The sequence below is a fragment of the Folsomia candida genome, unplaced genomic scaffold (genome assembly GCF_002217175.1).
Source record: "Folsomia candida strain VU population unplaced genomic scaffold, ASM221717v1 Fcan01_Sc031, whole genome shotgun sequence".
In the NCBI taxonomy this organism is placed as follows: Eukaryota; Metazoa; Arthropoda; class Collembola; order Entomobryomorpha; family Isotomidae; genus Folsomia; species Folsomia candida.
In genome coordinates this window covers 1,684,037-1,702,584 of record NW_019091223.1, presented here as the reverse complement: position 1 = coordinate 1,702,584, position 18,548 = coordinate 1,684,037, and the positions used below count along the sequence as shown (strand labels likewise).

The window sequence follows — 18,548 nt, the reverse complement described above, 5'->3', positions numbered from 1 at the left end:
CCACTTTAAAGAAAGTTGTACAAAATTTCTGCAATCTTGTGTGAAATTTTGTCTAAGGTTGTGTAAACAGAGGATGACACAACCGTTGGTTAAATGTTACTCAACCAGCAGGTTGAGTAAAATCTTTTGCTTTGGTGAAAACGACATTTCGCACGCATGGCCTCCTGCCGTGAGTAAAAACACCCACGGTTAAAATTTTTGATCGCAACGATATGGGGCCATTCATATATTACGTCATCAAAAATTCTCAATTTTAGCACCCATCCAACCACCCAACGTAAACATTAAGAGATATGGGATTTTAATATGGGAAAGATAAGAACACCTAACCACCCAACCACTAAAATAATCACGTAATATATGGACGTTCCATATGGGGGATTTGACATGGCTGATAATGATTTAAGTCGATCTTACTCTTCATATCTTCACATATATGGAAATTGTTCGTGGAAACGAAGCACTGCTTAATAAAACAATGTTTATTTATAGAACACAGATGCCAACTATGGTACATGAACAGGAGAAATGTTTATGCAAAGTATAATAAAGCAGACTGGTAGTCAGAATTTCGTACCAACATATTTTTTTCCTCACTACTCCAGAAGAGCTCTTGTTTGCCAAAATTTACCAAATTAAATAATTCAATTCGGATATTAATTTAATATTACAAATCACTAAAAGCTTCATTTTTCAAATGGAACGCACGAAGAGGGATGAATCTCAAGTAAGTAATTGAAAAAGGGATGTTTTTATACTATTTACAATATTAAATTATTTAAATATGTACATTATCATTTTTGAAGGAAAGAGGTGATTTTTTGCCTTGTCGTGATGAAGACGACACAGAACACGGCCCATTCTCCTCTGGTCTTGTGGAAGATGTAAAACTACATACTTTTTATGTTCTAGTAGAAAAAAACTCAAACTTGTCTCTCGCCAGTGTTTCAATCAGGGTTACAAGTTATGTGAGGTTTAAGGGGCCGTTCATAAATTATGTAACGGAAAAATCGACTTTTTTCAGACCCCTCTGTCACATTAGTGTAGCGCAAGACCACTACCCCCTCCAGTTGTGTAACTTCTCGCAAACCTCATTTTCCCCAAAAAAGAAAGATTTAAAATGAAAGTGCGTATTGCCGAAATTTGTTTATTGATTAGGATTTGAATGACGTTCTGAATTAATTTCTATTATTTTAATTACAAATTTGGACAAAATCATAGCCAGCAGACTTGTGAATTATTAAGTGAAGTGTATAGATAGACTATAGATATTCCAAACGTCCATACTTTCATGCTGATCATGAATACATATTCAAAAAGTGATACACATATTTGACATTTTTTTGCAAATCGCTTATTGCAAAATTTCTAAAATCTAAATTTCATATTTTTGTTAATTCCGGCAAAATTTAAGTTTTTCAAAAATTAAAATTTTTCTTATTGAAAGAAATGGAGAAACTTTCCAGCAAATTAAATTACACAAATACAAAAAATTGCAAAAAATGCAAGATGCATTTTTCCATAAAACTGCAAGATACAATAAATTTGCAGTATGAAATTTGCAAGAAGTTTAAATGTGCAAAAGTTTGCAATTTTTTTTTGCAAATTTCAAATTCTTTTGGATTTTTGTAATTTGATCTGTTGGAAATTTTCTCATATCCAAAAATTACTGAAAGTATGACATTTGTATTTTTTTGTTCTCCTTATTCCCAGGTAATTCCTCATGTCTGCAAATTCCTCGGGCCCAAAGACATCAGACACTGCCGACTCGTCTGCAAGTCGTGGAATTACGGCGCTACTTCCGTCCTAAAGAACAAGACCATCATCATAATTCCACTTTACCCTAAAAAATGTCGATTAATCGATTCAGATGAGACCAAAGACAAACTGACATTCGCCCACACGTCTGTCTGTCTCGTAATTGGAGGTCATCAACCCATCGATCCCAAAATCTTTGACGAGATCACCAATCTAAAATCAATTGTTGTCCGTTCCTCTACAAAAAAACCGTTGGAAAAGGACTTGTTTCCCAAAATTATACTGAATTCGGCCTCCACTCTGAAACATTTAAAGTTTGGAGGTGGAGAAAGCTTAGAGTTCCCCTCATTTCGTGGCGTCGTTTTCCCAAAATTAGCCAATCTCGACCTACACCACTTCTGGGATGAGGGATCGCAAGATATCGAAAGAATTGGTCACGCCATCACGGAAGCGTTCCCAGCTTTACAACATCTCAGAATTGCCTACCGCTATATGCCTGGACTGTCATGGATGAAATTTTTGCCAAAGTTTCCGACGTAAGCCAAGTAGAAATTTTGGATTTTTACGTGAATTTTGCGAGAAATCACGGTGATTTGGCCAATTTTTGCCAGTGAAATTCTCGTGAAATTTACATGAGTGTAAAATTCACGTGATCACTGAAATTTCACTTGAATTTCACATGCATGAAAAAACCGTTCAAATCGGAGTGAAAATCACGTGAGAATCCGAAATTTCTGTTAACTAACTCTTAATTAACTAACTCTTAATTAACTTTTCAGATCACTAAATTCCTTGGAATTACACGAACTTTTAAACATCAATTATATGAATTGTCTGCTGGAATTTCCTCATCCTTTGAAGACCCTTAAATTTACTTCAACTTCGTTTCAAGATCGTGTCGACGATCTGCCATGGCTTTTCTACAAATTTTTGAAAAAACATTCCCCCACATTGGAAAAACTTTGTTTACAAATATCCACAAACAGGATGGATAACCTCAAGCTGAACTGGATTTTTCCAGCATTTCCGGTCATGCAAAACTTGACGATTTGTAACAGTGATATGTTTGCAAGCCTAAAATTTGAAATTAGCCTAGGAAATTTTGGACAGATTAATTACAAAATTTGTTTTCCAGTCTTGCGAGTTTTGCGAATTTGTAGGACTCACAGCATTCCCAACGTAGCTCATGATTTATCCTGTATGGCGGGATTTCTTCCGTTGCAAGGCGATAACGGATGTCCGGAGTCAGTGAAAGAAGTTGACCTCTACATTTTGGACGAAACATTGACCAGCGACCGCAATTTAGTGAAGGCCGACCTTAACGACCAATTGTTGAAAATATTTCCTAACGCGAAGGGATCAATCAAAGATGTGTGGGAATTAGTCGTTTGATAAATGTATCTAGATATATTCGCAAAGGAATGAGAGTTACATACTTAATTGATTAATTGTGCTAGATAATTAAATATGCAAATATTAGCTAAAAATAACTCATACTGTTACTCATAAATAAATACAGATTAGGTATACTTCTCTTGGCAAAATAAAATACGCCGATTTTATAACTCAATTCTGACCACTTGAATACAAATGAATGTTCATTTGTTGATAGATAAATTTTAAGAAACTATTAAAAATAATTCACTCATTATTCAAGATTCAGCATTCATCATACCCTTATGTTCTCAATGTGCCCCATGTATTTTATATAACTATGTATCCTATGGGAAAATTAAATGGGACCATGGAATGAAAATGGTCGTTTTAGGACAAGTGGTCATAACTTATCCTGAACGCTCTATCAATGATTCATGTAATTCCAGATATGTTCGATTAAATAATAAAACATGTCAATCTGTAGATACCGTGAAAAATCAAATAGTAGCCGCTGCTCTAATTGTGGCCGTATCTTCTCAATTTTGTAAATAGTGATCTTTCCCCTTATTCGGATATTTAATATTGGCATCTCCATTTCCGGTAATCATAGAACCCACACCTCTTGCCAGCGAATTCAGGTAATTCAGTTACAAGTTAACTAACTCGCAAGTAAACAATATTGAAGTGATGAGTCGATGACTAAGCATGCATTTTTTTAACTTATTAAAGAAGTCAATGAAGAGCTTACAGAACAGAATAAAAACAATAGTGTCCTATTGCACTATGATTCAAAGGGCAAAATTGGCGTTGTTATTACAGTTTATTAATTTTAGATTAGTTTAATTTTGGGAATACAAATTATAGTCGTACGCAAATTATAGGCGTCCTCTCTTCATAATTTTATGAATGGTAAGCTTGACATAATTGTAGCCTTGCCAAAATAATAGCCGGGCCTTAGCCACGGATTTTGTAAATAGTAGGCCTCGGCTTTTATTTAAGTTTCTACTTTAAATGTACAGTCCTAAGTGCGATTTCTACATATTTTATGTACCACGTTTGTAGATAGGTATGTATGTATATCAAAAACGGATGTATTTATATATGTAGATTCATATGTTTACTACTACATAATTACATATATAAAAGACGACGATATGAATTCAACTGCCTATATTTGAGTTTAATCAGAACTACAGAAACAAATAATTTAGATTTGTATCTAATGACCAATTTACAAAGGCTGAACACAAATTAAGGGAACAATACAATTTGAAAGCAATCAGATCCAAACCTACACAGAACATAATTTTGCATTTGTTCATGAGCCCCAATTCATTCAAATAAATAACCTGCATTCAATGGTATTTCGGCCAGATTGTGGATATCAAATTTTTCATATTTCGGCAATATTGAATTAAACTTTCTGCAATAAATGATAGCCCATAACATGGCAATAATTACTTCAATTGTTTTATAATGATTACGAACCAACATGAGGCCATACAGGTTTAAAATATTCACAACCTGGTTAAAATCATGGGATAATAGTTCTAAATTGGAATTTTCGATCATATTGTAATTCATATTTCCACTGTCATACAAGCTTTGTCCAAATAATTGCATTTTAACCACATGTGGATTGCTTTCAGGATTAGCGATAGATATTAGAAATATTAATGGTTAGTTCCAATCCGCCGCAGACCAGCGAAACTTTTTTGCGAAGCCAAAACATGCGAACGAGGTTAATCAAGGTTTCCAAATCAGACCAGTATCCTCTTATCGTTCTTTCTTCACCTTCCATCGCACCAATTCCAGGAGATATAGATTCAGAATCCCCTCAAAAACTTAAAGTATGTATCTCTTGACCACAACTCAAAAGAAGCTATGGAACCTTTCTTACAAAAATTACGTCCCGTTGGTACTATTTCATTCTAAAATTTGTCTGATCATGAACCAATTCACCTTCATTATACAAAACCAAAAATATAAATCTTACAAATCCGGCTCCATCTTATTCTTATTCCCAATTTTTGCCATGGCCACAACTGTTTTGCATTTAGCTCTGTGTCTTAACTGGTTTAGAATTCAATGGTTCAACCGGTCCGGTTCCATTGACAACTGGAAATTTATTTTCATGACGTACTGCGTGATACTTTTTGCTTCAATAGCATTTGGAATTTATCACATCATCCGGGTGCAAAGAGAATGCATGATTATGCTAAATTCGTCAATTCTGATAGAATATAAAGCTCAAAGAAGCACTGGTAACTAAATATTTTTTAACCGTTAAGAAATTCTATTTGCTAATTAACTTTTTCAAGTAATTGCGCGTATATACTACAGGGGGAGCCACCAAAGTAACATTGTATTTTGTATTATTTGTGGCAATTGCAACAGCTTCTGTAGTTGTAGGTCCAATTGTCATATTTATTTTGAGTCTGGTTCAACCCTGTATGCCGCCCCTGATAAGTAGCCTGATTTTGGCGTCTTGTCAAACTTGGGGAGATGTTAGCGGGCCAGGATTTCTTTTCAGGATCGTTATTGGCTTCTTTGAATGGTACACATGGACAATTATTATGGGGATTGTATCTTTCGCAGTTATGATTCTGCTCTTGTATCCTGTGGAAATAAAGTTGTTGTTCATTGCCATGATGGAGAGGTATTTACTTCGTTTAATTACTACTAATCTCTTGACATGTACATTAAGTGGTACTTATTCAATTTATATTACAGAAATCGAAAAAATAGCAGATACATCAATTTAATACAGTATAGGACTTTACAATTGTTATCAAGTTTCCATAATTTTGTCTTTTCCTACCCAAGCATGGCTATACTGGCAGGTGTGATAACACTTTGCGAGAGTATCTCCTTGTACTTAGTAATTAGCTGGACCAAAGGTGTTCCATTGCCAGTCCTTATTCTATTCTCGATTATTGCATTCGATTTCTTCCTCGTGATTCATGGAATTTTTAAAATTGTGTCGTATCCATACATCAAATCCCTTGGTTTCATAGACCTCGTCAAAGATGGAAGATATACGACAGCAGATTTGTGTTTTATTAAGTCGTGTCCTCCATCAAAATTATCTTTGGGTGATGGCGGATTTTTTGATAAGTTGACATCTTTTGTTATCTGGAAGAAATGTATTGATTACCTTATCACGTTTTTACTCATGTAAAATTCTTTGCACGTACTTATAAAACTATATCATCGATTTATACTAGGGACAGTTTTGCCTCGATCTGAGGATGGAATCTAAAAGGTCTCCCTTCCTTAGTACGTTTATGTAGTATTTTATTGTTGTGTCCTTAGCAAAAAAATTTCGTATTTTGTATTTACGAGTTAACAACGGTATATTTTAGTGAAATATATATGCATACGTATATATGTATGTAGTTTTCACAAGTATATATGAGAATTTCGAACAAATTGTTACGAATTTGATAAAATTTACTTGTAATTACTTACCTACAATATGTTCTTTTAAGCTAATTATTCCGGGGAGATTTTTAGTCGAAGTCACAATCGACCAGGAATGATTCTAGGGCCAAACTTCTCTCAGTATGCACAGGAAATAAGTGAAACCGAAGTGTAGAAAACACTACCTTAGACGCGGTCCATAAATTACGTAACGCAAGATGGGTTTCTAAGCCTCCAGTGATATCGTTCCTAGGTTACACATATAAAAGGGGGGTCTACATAGAAAATCGGGATGTTTGCGCTACGTAATTTATGGACGGCCCCTTACTGTCAATATTGACTTAACCAGTTCTTAACCTAATAAAGGCAAAATAATTATATAATCAACTTAATTAAAGAATATTGACAACACCCATTAAATACACAGAATATTATTTCATCATTGTTTACCCTTAATTTAGCAAATTGCTTGAAACAAGATAATGGTTCCCAAAAAATTAATATTGGGTATAAAAACCTCCAAGGAAGAACTATACATCGAAACCGGACATCTCGTTCCAAATTTCTTATCTTATCAGATTGCTTGAAGCCTAAATATGGAAAATAAATTGGTTGTCCCAATTCGTCCCAAAAATATTTCGAAAATTTCTCTCCTTCATGGGGCTCGAATTCCTTTTAGAATTTTACAATTCTGTGGTTTCTTTCCCCTCACCGTGCCCCCAAAATCAAACCAAGTTATTCACACCTCCTGGTACAAATCGTACCCCACGGGTTGGCTTCTCGCCATAATTTTCAGTGTTTTTGTACCCTTTATAGTTATCGCAATTTACGGTGACGATGGTGACAAGCCGGCCGTTCTCAATTTGCAGAATCAAGGGCGAAACACGTTTTTGATAATAAACATAGCGTGGGGATTATGCAGTGTGGTTGCCCCGTTAATCGTGCGTTTCCACTGTTTAGCCACTAGAGGGTGTTTTGTCGAATTTTGGCGAAATTTTGTTAAACTAGTCGAAAAATTTGAAGCCTTGGATAATTATGAGAAACAAATCGTCCAACAATTGAACTATTCCCGGGCAAAGTTTATTACCCACTTGGTCGCACAATTAGGAATTTATTTACTGGAAAGTGTACTGTATGGACCTTCCGTTCTCGGAGTGTTGGATGGCGTCGGCTTGCTAAGTTCGGTTCAGGATTGGACCTTTTCGCTTAACAGAATTCTGACCTTGTTTTGGTTTCACGGATTAATTTTCTTCTTATCAAGCTACAACTTTATTGCTGGAAAAATATTAGCGAAATTGGAGACGGAGCGGGAATGTCGAAAGTCAAAAATGAAACTGGAAGAATTGGTAGACTCGTACATCGCGCTGGACCACAATGTGTCGCAATTTAATAAAGTTTACGGTCCAGTTTTTGCTGTTTTTGTGATTTATTCCTTGGTTTATTTGCTGTTTTGCACCTATGTCGTTTATGTCTCGGTTAGAATGCGTGAGTTTTTTGTGATTGGTTTGTCAATTTTGGAGCTATTGGTTTTCACCGGATATTTTTACTGGTTGGCGGATTGTGCGAGTGGGTTGGAAGAAAATAGCAAAACGTTTTGCAAGTTGGTCAAGTATTCCAGTTTCGAGGGTCGAAATAAAGATGGTGGGAAGGATCTTCAAATTGTTCTGGAACATATTAAGGTAGATATTGCGGTGCATCGAAGTCAACCGGATGGATTTGATTTGAATTTCGGCCCGCCTCCAATGTTAATCAAATGGGCACGTGATTTTGGCGCGTAGAAATTCTGTCCGGTTGACTTCGATCCATCGCAATAGTCGACGATATAATAAAATGTTTAGATTGGGACATACATGTTATTGTTCATTCAATATTCAAAATTTGAATGAGTAAATATTGGATGAATATTTTATTCTGATTTTTGAATAAATGAATATAGAGTAAATATCTATTCAATAATTCAATTCGTGTGAATTAATAATGAATGAATATTTTTTCCATCATTCATTTTTTACCCAATGCTAAATACATAGGGAAAGTCGAGAAAGTCAACTTCGAATTTTTAATAAAATGAATAATGAAGGAATGGTGAATAATGAATAAATGTTGAATAATTAATTTTTTTTTTAGAAATTGCGAATGAGTGAATAAGGAATGAATAATTTTTTCATCATTAATTTTTAACTGTAATATATAAGAAAAGTTGAGAAACTCATCTAATACTGTGAATTTTGTATAAAAAGAATAATGAATAAATGCTGAATAATTAATGAATATTTTTTTACAAATGGTGAATGAGTGAATGCGGAATGAATATTTTTTTCAAGGCTTTGAATAAATGAATTTTGAATGAATAAATATTATTTGAACATGTATGGATTGGGACCATAATTGAAAATACCATTTTTTCATTATGTAGCTCTATCAGTCCCTCGTTTCATTGCAGCCGATATCAATACGAAATTCAGTTTTGGATTTGAATTTACGGCTTCTGGTTTCGGTGAGGTTATAAATAAAATATTTTGCGAAGAAATAAAACAAATAAAGAGGTTCCTAATTTTTAAACTTTAATTTACAGATGGTAGCGGCAATGACGACATATTTGGTGGTGATTGTACAATTTCAAGTTGGAGATACTTCATAATATTTTGCCTATTTAATTTTGTTCAATCATTTAGAAAATGTCTATTTTTGAGCGTCAATGTAATCCACCTTAATTTTGTGTTGAAACAATTTATTCAAAATAAAAAGTATCTCACCTGCAAAAGCAACAAATTAAGCAGTAAATACAATTCCTGGAAACAAAAAATTGTTGGCGTTGAGTTAGTACGGCTATACATGCTACTGCTAGTGAGGCTCTTAGAGTGAAAAGTTTGGAGACCACATGGTAGTATTAATTTTGTGACGTCACCGGCCCAAAAATTTGTTTTCATAAAATGTTGCAAAATTAAAGACTGATATGAATATAGGTAAGGAAAATTGTTTTTGTACGCCAAAATAAAAATAAGAGGTATTAAATAATAAAATAGGTCGGATAAGTCGGCTGATCCGGCTAATGTAATCCGAAATAGCCGCGGCCCTTAAGTGGTGACCCAGAGGTCACAGGACGCTAAAAGCAATTTTCCTTACCTACATATATTCATGTCTTTAATTTTGCAACATTTTTAGAAAAACAAATTTTTGGACCGGTGACGTCGCAAAATTAATACTACCATGTGGTCTCCAAACTTTTAGCTCTAAGAGCCTCACTAGCAGTATGTACTAGGTGCTAATTTTTGTACTACATCTCAATTAAAGTGTTATCTCACCAATTGTACGATATATCACTGTGCGAATGTTGAGCGAAGACTTATGACGGGCAGTGTACAATGATTAATAATATGAATTATCGGGACACTCTTTGTCATAAAACTTCGAGGGAACTTGAGCCGAGGCAAAGTCTGGGTGAATATTCTTATCCCTTAAGTGACGAACGAAATCATCATTATCTGCGAATATGACATTAGGTTGGCATACTTGACACACAAAGTTTGGCTTAACATAGGACGACTCCAGCGCTGCAAAAAGAAGTTCATAGACTTTAAAAAAACTGGTATTAAATCGTTACCATAACCATACGTCGGATATGAATGAAAAATGACTTTTTCCATTTACTGACTTACAGTGGTCAAACTTTCTGAGAATGTTTATGGTCACTAGTAGGTCACGTAGGTCAAAGCATATTTTCTCATATTTGACATATTTTCGGGTTTTGGGGCATATTCATATTCCCGATCATATTTCCGGCTTTTTTCGTTCATTTTATCATTTTTGGCCAAATTAGAAGATTTGGCAACCAAATCGACAGAAAATGGCAAAAGAATCAGTTTTCTCAAAATGATTCATTGTGAGAAACTTGCAGAAATTTACTTTCGCTTTGGCCTAAGGTGATTTAATTCATTGGGAATGAACTAAATCACCCCAGAACTTGTTTAATTGATGAAAATTGAGCATTATAGGAAAATATATAAACAAATTAAGCCAAAAATTTAAAAAATAAAGTCATTTTTATGGTCATATTTTGAGGATTTTTAGTCATTTTTCATTCATATTTTGAGGTTTTATCGGTTATTCATATCCGACGTCTGACCATAACTGACCGGAGTACATACATATGTAACTTTCGCAGATTTTTAGCATCGTATTAAGCCTTACCCTCACGCGAAGAGGAGAATTTCGGAGCAGGAGTATTCTCCTAGTTTCATCCTTCTCTCTCGCTTTGCAGAATACATGGAATCACACATCTCGGAACTTCGCATCGACCCTGTGGGGGGGAGGAGTCGACCTCAGGGAAATGCATCCTCCGGTGTTTAGAATTTGGTTTTCTGCGTCTGATGGTATTTTTTTCAAATTTTTTGGACTGGCGCAAGGTACACTTATGCCCCTTACCATCAAGTGATGTAACCTTATGTAGACTGGTAAGGGGCATAAGAGTACCTTGCCCCAGTCCAAACAATTTGAAAAAATACCATCAGACGCAGAAAACCAAATTATAAACACCGGAGGATGCATTTCCCTGAGATCGACTCCTCCCCCCCCCCCCACAGGGTCGATGCGAAGGTCCGAGATGTGTGATTCCATGTATTCTGCAAAGCCAGAGAGAAGGATGAGACTAGGAGAATACTCCTGCTCCGAAATTCTCCTCTTCGCGTGAGGGTAAGCCTTAATACACTCTAAGAAACCCGGTAAGTAAGTTATTATCAGGCGGAGTATTTATGTGACTCTACCGCATGGTAATTTATTTATTATTGAGTGGTAGACATTTTATTACCAAACCGGTAATAACACCGGTCGCGAAATTTGAAAGTATTACCAGTTGGTAACTAACTTTCCACCACTCAATAATAAATTAATTACAATGCGGTAGAGTCACATAGATACTCCGCCTGGTAATAACTTAGTTACGGGGTTTCTTAGAGTGTAGTAAAGTAAACCTCACCCAAAATCTCAGCCTCGGAAATGTCCGGATGTATTTTCTTGTTCCTCAGGTGACGATCAAAATAATAAAATACGTTGAAATTCATTTTACATAGTTTGCACACCCATTCCTTTCGTACTTTACGAGTTGATATGTCTAAAAAACAAATGAGACATAAATTTCAGTGATCTATCTATATATATCAAGGATTTTTAATTGTTATGTAATATAAAAGAACGAACGGTAAAAATCAGCATGAGGAATCTCGGGATGAATCTTTTTGTTGCTCAGATGTCGCATGAGACTCCTTTTTGTGACGAATTTCACGTTACATATTTTGCATACACATTTGTCTTCTGAATCAGCGTCGTATTCTGGCCTTCCAGGATCGTAGAGAGGATCAGAAGTGGTGTTGTGACGGTCATCGTCGTCCTCGTCGTCGTCCGTGGGCTCTACTTTTATGAAGAATTCTTCCTCCTCAACAAATCCAGTTAATTGTTGAGCATCGTCATTGTTGGAAACGTGGTCAGCGGGACAGCCACCGATGTCATTTGAAAATTCTACATTAAGTGAGATAAAGACAGACATAATTTAACGATTGAGTTGAATTTAAGACGATGATGAATCGAGTAGGGGCCATCCATAAATTACGTAACGCAAGAAAGGGATCTCAGGCTCCAATGATATCGTGCCTATATTACACATGTTAAAGGGGGGAGGGGGTCTAGAAAATCGCGATTTTTGCGTTACGTAATTTATGGACGCCCCCGTAGATTAATTGTTATTTACCACTAATTTTGCCCTCATTTTTCACTTTGTTGAATAGCCCGTTCCTCCTGGAAATGACGGCACGTAGAGAAATCGTAATATTTTCAATTTGCGTGGATAACTTGGCCAACGAGAGGATCGCAGAGGAGCAAATTTTACAACAAAATATTGGAGGATGATCTTCAAAAAGAGAAACCTGCTCCTGATTTAGGACGAATTTGGCAAGAATTTCCATTTGTTGGACGGTAATTGTACTTAGACTTGTGGATTCGGAGCAGATCGAACAGAAGAACGATGATAATTCTGGGGATAAATTATTGTCCTCAATTTGCGGGGGAAAGAGGTCCCCAAAATTTGACCGGGTCAGACGGACCGTGGACGAAAGTAAATCTTGCAAAATGTGTCCTGTTCCATTTCGCTTGGATTTGAAAATGCCGTCTTTCGCCATTTTATGCATGGGCCTAAAAAGTAAAACTTCTTGTACAATTTTATATTTTCTTCGGTGTAATAAATACAGACAGGTTTCTGTAAAGAAAGTAAGCTTTAAAATTTACTTTTGCATTGGAATTATCTATTCCAATTTATGCATGTATTGTATGGAATTATTAGAAGATCGTGCCAATTAAGTATTTGAATTGAGTCAATTTAAATTTTTACAAGAAGGTTAAACAAAATTAAATTGTTACCGGTTTCATAAGAAGATTTATTTTGTTTTTGTCTGTCAGCTGCTGATGCGTTGTTTCGAGGGCTATGGGCATAAAGCTACCCCGCATCGCGCATCTAGCTATCCACAGCTGCACAGTTGACAGTGAGTTATTTCACGAAAAAATACGAATCAATTATTTTAAGGTTTAAAATAGACCCATGTGGGTGGGGGAGCATAAAAATATGGGTTATTGTGGTTTTTGAAAGGGGGTGTGGTGTCTGGGGGGGTTTTTTATGAAATTTCAAAAAAGTCTCAAATTTCCTCCAAAACCACACCCACTTTGAAGAGAATTTAGTGCTGATTAAAAAAAGCTATTATACATGCCCCTAGCTCCTATCATTCTCACGGGAAAAAATTAAACCTGGCGAAGAAACGGGATTTTTGTCCAAAATGACAATTTCGACGATTTAAAATGGCTGGCAAATTCTTAAATCGAAAAAGTAGCAGCCAATGACCTATACGCTATAAACTGCCCATATAGGTGTACCTAATGACGCAACGTTTGGCTTTCGGGGGGGTGGCCATTTTAGGAAATCATCATGCAAAGTTGGGCAAAATTAAGGTTGGCGAATAAATGATGTTTACACGAAATATGAAAAGGGGCAAAGTGAGAAAAAGTCTTAGAATTGTCTGAAACGTAAAAATCCGAGAAATCTCACATTGCCCCAAAAATCTCACTTTACCCCAGGTTCGGATTTTTACGTTTCAGACAATTCTAAGACTTTTTCTCACTGTGCCCCTTTTCATGTAGGTCATTGGCTGCTACTTTTTCGATTTAAGAATTTGCCAGCCATTTTAAATCGTCGAAATTGTCATTTTGGACAAAAATCCCGTTTCTTCGCCAGGTTTAATTTTTTCCCGTGAGAATGATAGGAGCTAGGGGCATCCCCCCCACACACCACACCCCCTTTCAAAAACCACAATAACCCATATTTTTATGCTCCCCCACCCACATGGGTCTATTTTAAACCCTAAAATAATTGATTCGTATTTTTTGTGAAATAACTCACTGTGAAACCTCCTCCAAATTGATGGTGGTTGGTGTGGGGTAAACTTAGATTTCTGGGGCAGAGTGCGAATTTGACCTGCGCGAAGCGCTGAAAGGGTAAAATCGTTCAAAAACTCCCAAGAAGTGTGGCCAGTGGAAAACTGAGATTTTCAACTGAGGCGTCACAAAAAAATAACTACTAGTACTTCTGTATTTACCCCTAGGGGCCATTCATACATTATGTAACGCGAGAAGGGGTCCCACCACGAAAATTGGAAAATTGCAGAAAAAAGATGCACACTCACTTCCACCACTGTAAATTGGAAAATTGCAGAAAAGACGCACGATCACTCCCACCACGGAAAATTGGAAAATTGCAGAAAAAATATGCACGATCACTTCCACCACTGTAAATTGGCAAACTGCAGCAAAGACGCACGATCACCCCCACCACTGAAAATTGGATAATTGCAGAAAACGACGCTCGATCACTCTCACATAGGAACGGACGCATTCGAATCTACTCTTTATGTACCTATTTTCTCATCATTCAACTTCCTGGACGCTGGGCCGCGTCCCAATTTGCATGGAGTTGAAAAGTGCAACTTTTGACATAATAGGTGAACCTCATCAGTATTCACTCCACTCATCTTTCTTCTCATTAATCATGATCGCCTCAGGGCATGAAGCGATTAATGTCACATCTCTCACAAGTCATCCCATATCCCACTTTCTAAGACTTGTCTATCGGACCGACGGACCAATAACGATATAGCTTGTAGGTATTCTTATAGGTACATGTTTACTATATAAAGAGGCAACAGCCGCAGTACAAGGGGTTGTCGTTTGTAGGACAAGTTCTTGACTGCTGCTGCTGGCCTGCCGCAATAACATTATAATTGTGTGCGAACAAGAGAATAAAAGTCGATCTGTTAATTATCAACCTACCTCTCAAGTCGAGACGATTCATTCCGCATCTCCTCCTCTCCTCATCTCATCTCTAAGTGACCCAGCTTCCTGGCCATTGTGGGGTCATCGAAAGGGCTAAATTACATTTAGCACATTTCACAATAAGTCGATGCTTATCCAAAGGTACCTACATTCGTATGCACATCTATATCATACTATAAATACACCGCTTATACAAAGTGCATACCAATAATTCATGATAAACTATACTCTTAATGTTACTTGGTAACAAAACCCCAAATGTCGTTAACACCAACCGTCGGTGCCAAGCTCATTCACATTAAATTGTGTCAAACTGTTTTGTAAAAATGACACTGAGGAAAAAAAATGTTTCGACACTCCACCAGTAACATAGACACGCCTACAATGATTCACAACATACACGTCAACATTTTGGAGAGCTGAAAGTACGCTATTTGATTGTGTGCATTAATTACTCTCATTCATTCACGCATAACCAGCAATGTTTTTAAGAATATGTACCTGACCCAAAACATGGGTTAAGGAACTAATATGTATAAACTGGAAAAATGTGGATGCCAAATTGTGAACAAAAAAATCGAAAAGACGTAGACAGTCGTAAACAAAAAGTAAACAAAAAGTACTAGTAGACAGTTGCAGACAAAAAGATATATTACAAAATAAACTAACATTTAGACTATACGGACTGGAGGAAGTGTGGATACAACAAATCTCGAAAATTGATTTTTCCGAGATAATAAAAATCTACATAAATATTATATCGACACCCAAGGGCTAACTAACTCAATGTAAAAATTCCGCCCGCGAATAAATTCGATATACACGGAACAAAATTATACACGTTATCGTACAATCAACCGCGAACAGTAATTCGACCCAGGCTTCGGTACTGACATGCTCGGGACTGTTCTTCTCATCCGGATTTGGAACCTTGTCTAATTGGAACCCCATCTCGATCCAGCTTAACTTGCTCAAAGTGGAATCACCGCACTTAACGTGCATATCACACTGCCGATCCTGGCATCGACCCTCCAAGGATTTGAATATCATCCTAAATCGATTGAATTTTCAGGTTTAGGAGTGATGAAACGAAACGGTTCAAGCCCCTAGAAAGTTTGGTGGTATGTAAATACGTGAGCATTTCGAAATGGACGTGGTGGAGTAGTTACGTACGTTTACCCATTTTATATTGTGTATATTTCTGTAAGGTAATAGACCTTGAAATGTTTGAAATTATTAATAAAGTAGAAAATGTATGTAATTCAATAATTCAATATTTTGCTGGAATGGGAATTTTTACCTTTGACAAATTCTTCCATTGTAGCGTGACTGCAACGTTTAAACCATTTTTTAATTTAATAACGAAATTCGACATCTACAAAATTTCCAAAATTAAACAAAATGTTGAATGAGTTACATAATACAGAAATCTGAATACCTGCATATTTAATTCAAAAACATTTCTTAAAGCAGAAAATTTTCGAAATCTGAATTTTCGAAATAAACGAATCAATTATGTCAAGCGTAACTTAGGTTTTAGGCAATAATATCTAGATAATGTTTTTCGTACCTTGACCCCTTTTTCATTTACCATTAGGTGGATCAATTCCGTGCTCCCATACGACGACTAATCTCGCATCTGTCCACTCCTGCAGCAGCACAAAGTTAAGGATCAAATCTTTTCCGATCAGTTTTGTCGCTACCCGATCTACACTGATTGTGACGTTGGTGGCGGAATATCGGGCGGGCGGGGAGCTTGGGGCGTATGCATGCCAACGTGACGCATACCACGTGGTGCCCTCACTCCTAATTTCGGTTCGGTCGAACAGAGGCAGACTGCTGACAACGTATGTTGCAAGGACCACGGGTAGGACACATTCGAGGATTTTGCGATAAATATTTACTTCCTCCGTCTTAAGGGGAGGGGGTTGAAGAGAAGTCTCAGACACTATGGCAGACATTTTGAAAATTTTGCGGGACAATGGGATTTAATTACTAAGCGTGTCGTAAATTTGAATTTATTTTATAAGCAAGCAGATTTTGTTTTTTTTTTACTTTGAATTTTATTTGTGTAAGTGGTTTGGAAATTTAAAGGTTTTGTATTAAGCTAAATGTATGTATCTACACTTTTAGATACATAAACACCCGCCATCCACGCAGGATTGAACTTTTACAGAAATTGAGAATTATAAGAAACTACGCCACTGCAAGTCGCAATGTTCCCTATCAGCATTGTATGAGGAAAATTAAGGCTGGCAGAGGCGTCGTTTCTTATAATTCTCAATTTCTGTACAATTTCAATCCTGCGTGGATGGAGGGTATTCATGTACGCAAAGGTGCAGATTCATTTTACACAATTGGCCCCTTTTAAAAGTCGGATTTAGAATTTGTTTTACTTTCAAGATTGAAATTTCTTAAAATTATTCAGTAAAATTTCTGTATTTTGTAACCCAATTTTCAATCCTCCGGGGATGAAGATTAGCTACGTTTATCGTACGTTGACCCAACAAAAGGTTGCACTTACCACTGCTCGATCCAATCCCGTCCTCTGGTACGACAAATCTGAGAATCTATGTTATATGTGTTATTTCACTCTGTTTCTCTCTTTCTGTTCTGCATTCTTTCACAATCTCCCTCTCTTCTGTGTGCTGTGTCACTCTCTCTCTGTCTGTTCTGTGCTTCCTTTCACTTTCTCTGTCTGCTGTGCTTGCTTTCGTGATTGGTTTCTCTCTATTTTGTGCCTGTCTCTCTCTCTCGTGCTAGCTTCGTATAGTGGAAGACATCCGTGGTGATGTGTTCCAGGGTCACCCTTGAGGCGAGATAGTAAGGGAATGGTTCTGCCCGTCTCCCCCCGATTGTGGGGAATGCTTATCAACATTGAGATTGGCTATGTGGTCGAAATTTTCGACTACGGCGTGGTTTCGACAGCTCCCCCGCTCTTAAATGCATATCTTTCTCTCTGGTGTGTGTGTGTGTCTCTCTCTCTGTATATATACAAATATCTCCATGAAATTGGGTCTCTTATCTCTCCCCATTAAATTTGATCGCGCTACCATTACCACGCCACTTTCCTCGTTAAAATGGGTAGCCATTTACGCACTTGTGTTTCCAGGTCGTGCACATTATTGGAAACCTATCAGTACAGCTCTGCTTGGCCCGAACCAGGATTGATTAGTAAACCCATTTTCGACTCCTCACTAAATTTTAGCAAATTGAATGAGTGAATGATATCATTGATAATATATGACTTAGTTAGTCTGTCCGTCCGTCCGTCCGTCCGTCCGCCCGTCCGCACGATAACAGGGGAACGGATCGAGATAATCGAAATCGGTTTTCGCCATCATACGTATGACCCTAGGGGGAGGATCCCCTAAGCTTTTGGGGGCAGCCGGACCACACCACCCGGGCGCCAGTGGGTGTGGTTGGGGCAAAATGAGATTTTTACAAAAATTGAATCTATGGATGAAGGGCAGTTAAATTAAGTGTTCCCAAGTTGTGCCACACCCCCTCGCGCCCAGTGGGTGTGGTTGGGGCGCAGTGGGTGTGGTTGGGGCAAAATGAGATTTAAAAAAAAATTGAATCTATGGATGAAGGGCAGTTAAATTAAGTGTTCCCAAGTTGCG

General features: G+C 36.9%; 3 protein-coding genes across 13 annotated transcripts; 2 read left to right on the top strand and 1 right to left on the bottom strand.

Moving 5' to 3' along the window:
* The first annotated feature begins 6 nt into the window (after positions 1-6).
* LOC118439151 lies at positions 7-3,328 on the top strand. Its single transcript, XM_035860218.1, has 4 exons — positions 7-727; positions 807-884; positions 1,714-2,294; positions 2,538-3,328. Exons 1-4 carry the CDS (start codon positions 698-700, stop codon positions 3,148-3,150), a joined length of 1,302 nt encoding a protein of 433 aa, XP_035716111.1. The 5' UTR covers positions 7-697; the 3' UTR covers positions 3,151-3,328.
* LOC110860353 lies at positions 1,788-13,065 on the bottom strand. 11 transcript variants are annotated; one of them, XM_035860221.1, is made up of 9 exons: positions 12,835-12,972; positions 12,302-12,741; positions 11,755-12,072; positions 11,534-11,668; positions 9,864-10,112; positions 9,315-9,350; positions 6,607-8,222; positions 6,333-6,445; positions 5,788-6,270 (listed from the first exon to the last, which is right to left on the bottom strand). In XM_035860221.1, exons 1-5 carry the CDS (start codon positions 12,840-12,842, stop codon positions 9,928-9,930), a joined length of 1,086 nt encoding a protein of 361 aa, XP_035716114.1. In that variant the 5' UTR covers positions 12,843-12,972; the 3' UTR covers positions 5,788-6,270; positions 6,333-6,445; positions 6,607-8,222; positions 9,315-9,350; positions 9,864-9,927. The 11 variants fall into 11 exon arrangements, with proteins under 11 accessions (XP_035716122.1, XP_035716114.1, XP_035716116.1 ...); XM_035860223.1 differs by having other exon boundaries at positions 6,333-8,014; positions 8,093-8,222; XM_022109395.2 differs by having other exon boundaries at positions 6,333-8,222; positions 12,967-13,065.
* Positions 8,036-9,268, top strand: LOC118439152. The gene is made up of 3 exons (XM_035860231.1): positions 8,036-8,237; positions 8,975-9,055; positions 9,134-9,268. Exons 1-3 carry the CDS (start codon positions 8,040-8,042, stop codon positions 9,197-9,199), a joined length of 345 nt encoding a protein of 114 aa, XP_035716124.1. The 5' UTR covers positions 8,036-8,039; the 3' UTR covers positions 9,200-9,268.
* Positions 13,066-18,548: the final 5,483 nt, after the last annotated feature.

Excerpts from the sequence above, each read along its gene's own strand:
- LOC118439151 (XM_035860218.1), top strand. The coding sequence starts at position 698 with ATGGAACGCACGAAGAGGGATGAATCTCAA. Across the intron at positions 728-806 it reads CGAAGAGGGATGAATCTCAA|GAAAGAGGTGATTTTTTGCC; the intron begins GTAAGTAATTGA and ends TCATTTTTGAAG. Across the intron at positions 885-1,713 it reads CCTCTGGTCTTGTGGAAGAT|GTAATTCCTCATGTCTGCAA; the intron begins GTAAAACTACAT and ends CCTTATTCCCAG.
- LOC118439152 (XM_035860231.1), top strand. The coding sequence starts at position 8,040 with ATGCGTGAGTTTTTTGTGATTGGTTTGTCAATTTTGGAGCTATTGGTT. Across the intron at positions 8,238-8,974 it reads TTGTTCTGGAACATATTAAG|CTCTATCAGTCCCTCGTTTC; the intron begins GTAGATATTGCG and ends TTCATTATGTAG. Across the intron at positions 9,056-9,133 it reads ATTTACGGCTTCTGGTTTCG|ATGGTAGCGGCAATGACGAC; the intron begins GTGAGGTTATAA and ends TTTAATTTACAG.
- LOC110860353 (XM_035860229.1), bottom strand. Across the intron at positions 12,073-12,301 it reads AAATGAGGGCAAAATTAGTG|AATTTTCAAATGACATCGGT; the intron begins GTAAATAACAAT and ends CACTTAATGTAG. Across the intron at positions 10,113-11,533 it reads TTCCGAGGCTGAGATTTTGG|CGCTGGAGTCGTCCTATGTT; the intron begins GTGAGGTTTACT and ends TTCTTTTTGCAG.